This window comes from Cygnus olor, chromosome 14, assembly GCF_009769625.2.
Source record: "Cygnus olor isolate bCygOlo1 chromosome 14, bCygOlo1.pri.v2, whole genome shotgun sequence".
NCBI classification, from domain to species: Eukaryota; Metazoa; Chordata; class Aves; order Anseriformes; family Anatidae; genus Cygnus; species Cygnus olor.
The window spans coordinates 45,315-54,815 of NC_049182.1; the positions used below are offsets into that span (position 1 = coordinate 45,315).

General features: G+C 43.2%; 1 protein-coding gene across 18 annotated transcripts in view; it reads right to left on the reverse strand.

Annotated features, from left to right (window-relative positions):
* Positions 1 to 8,760, reverse strand: part of REEP2 (receptor accessory protein 2) — a 38,408-nt gene extending 29,648 nt beyond the window's left edge. For 3 of the 18 annotated variants that reach the window (XR_005824209.1, XM_040572979.1, XM_040572980.1), the window contains exons 1-5: positions 8,566 to 8,752; positions 8,165 to 8,237; positions 1,974 to 2,050; positions 579 to 647; positions 246 to 366 (exon numbers count right to left, since the gene is read on the reverse strand). Coding sequence is in view for 17 of the 18 variants with exons in the window: in XM_040572979.1 (XP_040428913.1) it covers positions 246 to 366; positions 579 to 647; positions 1,974 to 2,050; positions 8,165 to 8,237; positions 8,566 to 8,597 (372 nt within the window). In the remaining variant the exon portion in view is untranslated. Of the gene's footprint in view, positions 1 to 245; positions 367 to 578; positions 648 to 1,973; positions 2,051 to 2,144; positions 2,706 to 4,309; positions 5,359 to 7,848; positions 7,911 to 8,164; positions 8,239 to 8,565 lie in introns of those variants that run through there. The other 15 variants (XM_040572987.1, XM_040572985.1, XM_040572976.1 and 12 more) reach the window with 13 other exon arrangements.
* Between the last annotated feature and the right edge of the window lie 741 nt (positions 8,761 to 9,501).

Here is a 9,501-nt window from a genome sequence, read left to right on the forward strand (position 1 = left end):
ATAGTGACTATAAAGGCTAAAGATACTGAGTTAGGCAAACATACTAAGCATTAGGCAAGATACTGGCTACATTACAGTCTCTAGTCGGCTGTACACTGCCCTCGTTGTCAGAGACATAATCATTCTATACCCACTAATGTCAGCACAAGCACGATTCATGCATTTTAATTTTCATTGTAGCATAACTGAATCAGAATTCAGTCAACTTCCAGACAGATCAGTCTCTTCCAACAATAAGCGAGTACCTTCTCCTTATTGGAGAGCGTTGGGTGCACAAACTTCCTGTAGAGGACACTGGAGCCCTTGGTGTAAGGGGAGAGCAGCCAAATCACAAATGCAATTTTCAACTCGAAATAAAAAGGAAACCTGAGAGAAAGAGAGAAGGAGGGAGAGAGAGAGAAAGAGAGAGAGAGAAAGAGAACGAGAACTGGAATCAAGATCAGCACAGAGACAGAGAGATAACCGTTAGAGAGCAGCACAGGCAAAAAGAGTAAAGAGAAGGTAAGGTCTCAGAAACATAAATGAATCAATATATCAGGTGAGAATAGCACAATCCTCTCTGGAATCCTAGAACATACCTTCTTTGAGTCTCATTTAGTCTTTCATCCATAGCCATGAAAACTCCATAAACAGGGCATCTCTCAGCCCTGCAAACACACCAAATTAAAATCTGATAGCTACTCTCACCATTCTTAAGTTTGTTCAAAGACTATCCACTGGATGATAACATTACAGCCGTTTCCCTCTCTTTTTCCAAAGTTTTCAATTAAATATCTCAAGAGAGCTCTCAAGTTGCTGCTAAGGCTGATGGCTAAGAGCAGGCAGCATACAAGTCTTTCATTGCTATCCCTTACACAGTGAAGTCTCTGGGAAGATAGAGCAGTGGAGACTCCAATAAGCAAATGCAAACTTTCTGATGCCTGTTAGTACTAAAAGACTTCTGTTTTCAGTGGTTCATTTTTAAGTATGTGAATGAGCCAAAGCTTTTGTACTTTTTAGATCCTGGCTCTTCAAAGTTTTTTTCAGGAAGAGGCAAAATGGCTGAGCACTTACGTAAGGTACATGCAACAATTCCATGTTTCTTTAAAAGATGCAACTCTGACTAGACTGTATTCTTTCAGAGATGTGTGCAAATCACAAACACTAAAGCAGTGAAGAAACTGAAGATACCCTGTTCTAATGGAACAGCTGAAGACACATAATGACAGTTTGTCATTGCTGAAGGCCTCCATTTGATTATTGCCAAGTGTGACACAGTTCTGAGAGGATTAAAACCTGTTTCACCCCAACCCAACTCACGCCCAGTAGTTGAAGACATTTTCATCATGCAAAACACCACTCAGAGCAGAGATGTATTTGATCTGCTCCTCTGTACAACAGGCTCGCAAAGCAAAACAGGTCATAGAATTATAGAATATTCGAGTTGGAAGAGACTCACAAGAATCATAAAGTCCAACTCCTGGGTCCCCAAAGGACCACACAATAAATAAAGAATCAGATCATGCATCTGAGAGTGTTGTCCAAACACTTCTTGATCTCCAACAGGCTTGGTGCTGTGACCACTTCCCTGGGGAGCCTGGTTCCAGTGCCCAACCACCCTCTCAGTGAAGAACCTTTTCCTGATATCCAGCCTGAACCTCCTCTGGTCCTTTCCTTCTACCATCTTTTTAAAATGTCTTTTAGATCATAATTTCTCTCAAACCTCTTTACCTAATAGCTAGTCAAAAATATATTATGCTATGAATGGATGAAGACCCTCTGACAGAGCCTGTGTATCTAATCTGTCTGAAAGCACAGAATATGAATCAGTTTAGACAGCAGCTTAGACCTGCAATGTCTATAAACCCGTAGACTCTTCATGGGCATAAAAACTCCTAAATGAGAGAGAGCTTATCCTTAGGAACCTAACACTACTTTAAAAACATTAAAAAAACAAGCAAAAAAAAAAAACCACACACCACCACGGTACTCACCAAGAAAGAACAATGTCTGTGAGTGTTTCTGCAGTGGTGAAAAAGGCAAACACAATCCAGTACATCATCCACTTCACCTGCAAAAGAGCAGTCACTCAGTAGACATCCATCAGAACCAAGAAAAATAGCAAAATGTCTTCTCAGTAAAAATGACTCATCGTTTTCACACACTGAGATGAAGTCGGCAGCAAGAAGGCATAGATAATCAGCATTGGAGAGGGTCACATATGAAATGTTACATTATAGTTTAGGAAAATATATAAGATTAATATACTCTAAATATATAAATACAGCAATCATCAGCTCAATACCCAGATGGAGACCAGTGATGAGTGGTATCCCTCAGGGGTCTGTACTGGGACCAGTATTATTTAACACCTTTGTCAACAAACATGAACAGTGCGATTGAGTGCACCTTCTGTGAGTTTGCGGATGACACCACAGTGAGTGGTGCAGTCGACATGCTGGAAGGAAGCGCCACCATCCAGAGGGACCTGGGCAGGCTTGAGAGGTGGGCCTGTGCAAACATGACAAAGTTCAAGAAGGCCAAGTGCAAAGGTTCTGCACCTGGCTCAGGGCAACCCCAAACATGAATACAGGCCAGACAACGAGTGGATTGAGAGCAGTGTTGTGGAGAAGGATTTAAGGGTACTGGTGGATGAAAAACTGAGTATTAGCCGGCAGTGTGCACTTGCAGCCCAGAAAGCCAACCACCTGAGCTGCATCAAAAGAAGCATGACCAGCAGGTTGAGGGAGGTAATTATCCCTCTCTTGTGAGACCCCACCTAGAGTACCGCGTTCAGCTCTGGGACGCCCAGCACAAGCACACAGACCTGTCAGAGCAGGTCCAGAGAAGGGCCACAAAAACGATCAAGGGGCTGGAGCACCTCTCCTACAAAGACAAGCTGAGGGAGTTGGGGCTGTTCAGTCTGGAGAAGAAAAGGCTCCAGGGAGACCTTATAGCAGCCTTCCAGTACCTAAAGGGGACCCACAGGAAAGATTCTTTATCAGGGAGTGCTGTGATAGGAAGGACAAGGGGTAACGACTTTAAGCTAAAAGAGGGTAGGTTTAGATTAGGTGTTAGGAGGAAAGTCTTCACTTAGAGGGTGGTGAGGCACGGGAACAGGCTTCCCAGAGAAGCTGTGGATGCCCCCCATCCCTGGAAGCATTCAAGGCCAGGTTGGATGGGGCCCTGGGCAACCTGATCTAGTGGGTGCCATCCCTGCCTATGGCAGGGGGTTGGAACTAGGTGAACTTCGAGGTCCCTTTCAAAATCATAGAATGGTTTGGGTTGGATGGATACGGATGTACTGCTGAATGTCTGTCCTGTAACAAAATCATGACACAACAATAGCGTTATAGTCCCAAATAAACTAACTGTCTAAAACCAGTAAGCAGTTCACTTTACGTACAGTTATGTTCTTTAATATATAATGAGTATGTTAATAAATACATGTGCACTTAATTAGTTTCAACTGTAGCCCTACTTTTTCTTCATTTTAAATGTTATCTTGGGGGCAGGAGAAGAACTACAGATGTAGTATTTTGCTCTAACTTATTAAGGTGCATTAGAATCATAGAATCATTTAGGTTGGAAAGGACCTCTAAGATCATCTAGCCCAACCTTCAACCTAACACAGCCAAGTCCACCATTAAACCATGTCACTAAACTCTACATCTACACATTTTTTGAAGACCTCCAGGGATGGTGACTCAACTACTTCCCTGGCTATTCTTAGTCTTAATCATTGTTCTCAGAAATTCCTTGAGCATTTCTCTTTTCTTTTTAAAGAAAGACCCAGTAAGAGAGGCAAGAAAGCAAAGAACATATCGTATAAACTCATCTTCTTGTTTAGGCTCTTGAATGTAGTTTACAAACTGTACTTTGTGCTATTATGGCACATCTATATACCTAAACCCTGTCTCCCAACTTCCTCCCATCTCTTCTGTGGAGCAGTAGATGTTTTGTTTGCTTTGAAAAAGAGTAATTCCACCTTTCTCTCTCTCCATCTCTGTCATTTCTGTAGCAAGTCTGCCAGCTACAGACCAACCAACATTATTATTTAAGAGGAATCAGTCAAATTATAAAAACCACTACCCCAAGATTTCCAATAATAATAGGGTCAACATAAATGAAATTGACTGTTTTCTGTGCCATCAAGAAGTAAAAATAAAATTAAGTAGGAGATAAATGGAAACAAGAGGTCACCTTTGCTAAAAGCAACTTAACACTCTCAGTGTCATCAAGAATGAGAAAAGGAATAATTTGAACCAGGGAAATCTCACACATTAAAACTCATATTAAAGTTACATGAACAGGTAAGCGAGGGTCTTACTATAGCAAATAATGTTGTAAAAGCAGATGTTTCCCCAACTTGTACGTGATGGAAAAAATATGATCTGCTCTTGAAAGACTCTCCAGAACTTTCCAAGAAGTCTTAAAAGGAAAAGAAATGCTGCCTCACACCCTGAAACAACAGTCAGCTTTTAAAAAGGTGATTAGTGCTTCAAATATTTTCCATTTTATTGTGCAACTTTTCACAACAGAAAGTAGCAAAACATGTGTTGTATGGCTCCCCTCTCCTCCTCCCCATAATCATCAATTCAGACAGGACAGGTGTTATTGACTTGAGTTCTAAAGCAACTCTATGAAATTAATGATTAACTCTTTGATGCAGCAACATAAATCAGCTCTTGTATGAAAACAATTGTGAATAATGACAAATCAAAGGTGGCAAATGGGGATCCGAGTGGGTGAGAGATTTCAGAGACGCTCTGTACCAATAAATCTTACTTCCGTATTATGTGAAATTAAGGCAATCATAACAAAAGCAAGCAATAAATACATAGATATATACAACATAAAAAAGATTTTTTTTTTTTTTCTGAGAAAAAAATAATTCATAACTGTAGCAGAAGTTTTCGACTGTTTCCATTAGCTCTTGCTACAGTGGTTGGCAAATGGTAATGGAGTTTTTACAAAGTTTCCAACAAGCCTACATAAGCATTCAAAGAAACTAAATTGCTGAAGATAAAAGATAAAGGCACTTGAGGATTAAGAACTAGTTCAAAGAGAGGAAATGAAGTGTAAAAATAAATGGTCACTTTTGAGAATGAAAAGAATGTCAGAATGTGACAAATATTCTCATTACATAAATTAGCTCACAACACTTGAGTGGTCACAGTAGACAGCCTGATGAAACTAAGTTCGGCCCCATCAGAGTTTTTCAGTAGTAACACAATATTCAGGAGTATTAGAAAAGGAAGAGAGAAGAACAGAAAACATTGCCATGTTACTATTTAAGTGTACTATATGTTCACATCTTCAACACTGGGCATGGGTCTGGCTTGCCCTGTCTCCTTCTGCCATCCGTCATCCTACCCCCTACAGCCAAAGAAAAAAGAAATATAGTTGTTAAATAAGTGAGAGGGACTCAACTTTTAGCTCTAGAAGTCCCTGAAGTGCAGATTACCAGATGCTAGAAAAGCAGAATACAAGGGGGATGGTGAAGAGGGAAGCACCACTTTTTTCCCCCGTTTATAATTGTTGTTATCCACAGATTACTAATGTCTTCCAAAACTAATCCTGTGCTGTATTTGTTTTTCAATCCACTAAAAATGAGTCAAGTCTCTGTTGCTCAGCAGTTGATCACCAATTTCAGCTAACTTGCACCAAGAACCTAAATAAACTCAGTAAACGTAAAAATATTATTGAAATGTAGATTTGACCAAAGCTACAGACCACATGTGAAAGGAAAACAGTTGCTTTTAAAACAGCCTAAGGTGCTAGAAGCAATTTGTCATGGCTGCTCAAAGACATGAATCTATACCACAGCATGGCAAAAAAAGCATTTGCACTGTACTCTGACGCCATTGCTGGACTGCTTGTAATATATTGGTCCGTATCAATGCAGTCTGCAATACATCACACTCTCTAGCATATATATACACCTGCAAGATCTTTCTCCCTGACTCACGTTTGCTCTTAAGCACTACAAACAAGTAGTAGTACACAGACACAGCTGGCTTGAAACTATGCACCATAGCTTTCAAATTTTCCACTCACTTTTCATATGGGAAGCAGTTTGAATAGATGTTGGCCCCCCTTTCCTGAGTTTAACAAAACCATTTTTCCTTTCTTTCTGCTTCTGTTGAGAAATACAAAGCTGTCTAAAGATTACTGATTTGGGCAGTTGGAATCCAGCAGCTACATGTTTAATTCTGATGTAGTCCTCTTAAGGAAAAATAATTCACATGTAAGATCAGTTTTAGCAATTCAAATACATTTTCTTGAACCAACTCCAGTATTTTCATCGAAGACAAAAACAAAAGGAAATTTTCTGTTGCAGCTGTCCAGAACTATTTACTTCAAGAAAACTGTATCAATGAAGTATTAAACAAAAGCCAAAAATAAATGTCATTCTTTTCCATATCAGCCCCAGCAGGACTTACAACCAGGTGACTAGCTGACATTCATGTTATGACAACTTTATGATACTCAAGTACCAGATCTCACTTCTTTTTAATCATCAGATTAATAAAATCCTGCTGCAATTAAGGTAACATCTACCAACAGAAATTCAGATTAGTACGTTTGTATTATGCAAGACACGTTGCATTTCTGTACCTCAATAGCCAACCTACCCAAACAAAATAAGCAGGCTTTTACAGTAAAGCATCTACAAAGTCAAAGGCTCTGTATTTACTGGGCCTTTGAACTCCAGAACAAGCCATGTGTGGTGGCTGTTTTAAAAAAGGAGAGTGTTTGTTTTTAATCCCTCAAATTCTCAACAACACATTTCAACACATTTTCAAACTGTGAAAAATGGGCCTGCCTTAAAGCTAACACAACTTCTGTAACTGGAACTCAATAGTTCTGTGACAGAAACTTAAGAGCCAAATAAAAATTCCAAGTAAAAATCTGCCTTTGATGCAACAAAGATCATAGACAACTGGTCTAAAAGAAAACGAGGAGAGAAAACAGCAGTAATAAGACTACCAGATCATTATGAAGTCACGGGATCATGCAATTACTCAGTTTCTTTTATGCTTTCCTTTCGGTTTTTAATGTTATCACTAATAAACTTAAGTTTTTTACGAGTCATAGTATTCCTGACTATACCTCTAATACTCAAAACACTGCACTGATTATCATTGCCTACTGAACATTCACATTTTGACTTCTCTGCTGAAGGCAAGAAAAAAAAAAAAGTCAGCCAAGCTAGATGATGCAGTTTTTAAAGCTGTCCACTATGAATAGACTCTCTACCTCAGCTGCTCTCTCCTTCAAAAACCAATGGGCTGAATTTTAAGCCGACGCATAGGAAACATCTAGGCAATTCTAGAGGACTGAAGCAGCATGAGACATATCCTGCAACATTTACTATTGACACGTCATTTTGTAAGCAGCAAACAGAGCCAATTGGATGAAGAGTCACAGACTGCACCACAAAGAAATATTGGCAAATTATATTCTATTTGGCCATGTTACCTCTCTTCTCTACCTGATTATTCACTGCTCTAAACAGACAGAAATTCTTCCCATCCATAAAACAAATAGCTCATCTCCTCTAATCATCTTAGAACAGCGCTTCTGTAAGAAGCCGACACACCACATCACTGACAACTATTTGGTGTTTTAAATATGGCAATTGCAACAATGATGTAGGCAGAAAGAGAGAGAAGGAAATGTTTCCAGAATGGAATGAGAATGAAGTCTTGACCAACAGGAACTGCTGATCACAAGCAAGGTTGATAGGAAAATACAAACCATGCAAGATTATTTAGACTTTTAGAAGAAAACAAAAGCAGTACTGAAAAAGCAGTAAAAGCACAAAGTAAGAACAAAGTTAGAGAAAAGAACTTGTCCCTGGACTTCCATATGCTTCCAGACCACACTGTGTTTCCTCCCATTTTCCCATCCTCAGCCAATATTTCCTGGAGGGGGAAGAAAACAAAACAAAACAAAACAAAACAAAACACATTTATGGCTTGAAACCTCCCATTTCGGTAAGTGTCCTTCCTCAAAACATCCCCAAAGTCTGTCGGGGCTGCTCTTCAGGCGGCTCGTCCGACCTGACGCCGCCGTGGGCCGGCAGCCCCTGACACAGGGCCGGGGCCAGGTCGTGGGCCCGCAGGAAGCCGCGAAGGACGGGGGGACCACTGCGCCGACACGGCGAACCCATACTCACATATTCCTTCACGTTTTTCGTCTTCACGGCCTTGTAGGAGGAATACGCGGGGTAGAGGGTGCCGAAGATCAGCCTGCAAAAAGAGCAGAACCCTCAGCGCCTCACGGCACCGCAGCGGCCCGCACGCCGGCTGCCTCCGCCCTGGGCGGCTCCCGCTCCCCCGCCCCCTGCCAAGGCGCTGCTCTTGGGCCGCGGCAGCCAGCGCGGACCCGCCGGGTCGCGGCCGCGGGCGACCGCGAGGCAGCGCCCGCCCCGCGGCCCCTCCTCGCCCCGAGGCGCGGGGCTTCTCCGCGGGCCGAAACCCGCGGCCCCACTGGGGGCGGAGGCCGCGCCCCGCAGGGGCTCACCGCAGCGCCCCAGCCCCGAGAGGGCCCTACGCATCCCTCCGCCCCAGCACTCACACCACGAGGCGGGAGATGATCCAGGAGACCATGGCGGCAGCGCCGGGTTCCGCGGCGGCGGGAGGCGACTCTTAACGGGCAGGTTCCTGCAGCAGGCGCAGCCCCGCCCCGGTACTTACAGGGGCGGAGCCGCCGCGGCGGAGCCGAGGGGCCGCATCGCTCCCCGTGCCACCGCGGAGACCCCGCCGCCCCGCCCCGCCCCGCCCCGCCGGAAGCGACCGGAGGCGGCAGCGCCAGGGCAGCCGCGGCGGCTCCCGCGCCGGGGGTAGCGGCGCTCCCCGGGGGACGGGGCCGAGAGTAGCGCTGCAGGAAAGGGGACCGGCTGGAGAGACGGCAGGAGAGTAACACGCGCAATGTAAGAAAATTACCGAAGCGTGATCAGTCAAGGTGACAGACGCTTCAGGAGGCAGTAAGAGAGACGGCGGAAGAAGCCATCTTCCAAAATTAGAAGTTACCTGCTCTGGGAGGCCTAACACAACAGCCGTCAAAATGATGCAAATAAATCGGCTACTTAAAATCTTTCCAAAACTCTCAGCTTCACTGAAAACTGTCTGTAAAACAATTAACTCACAGGTACAGCAGAGGTCGTTATCAAACCTAAGGGATGAAAGCTGTTCTTTGTAGTTTCCGGGATAACTCAGTGTTGCCTAGTGCTCTCGCTCCTAGGAATCACAGATGAGAGGCCGAGGATTGCTTACCTATACAAACAAGTCTGAAGGGGGAGGCAAGTAAATATTATTCATGTGCATGTCTAAACATACCAGTGTGCCAGAAAAGTGAGCAGCAAAAATTGTTATTGTTATTGCAGAGAGTACTGTTAAGAGAATCACCCTCTCCAGTCGTTGCAAGAGTTAGTTGAATGTTTTGCACCCCTAAGGAAGCTACAGACAAGGACTGATCAGGCTCAATACACAGACCTTTGAATCACACTAAGAT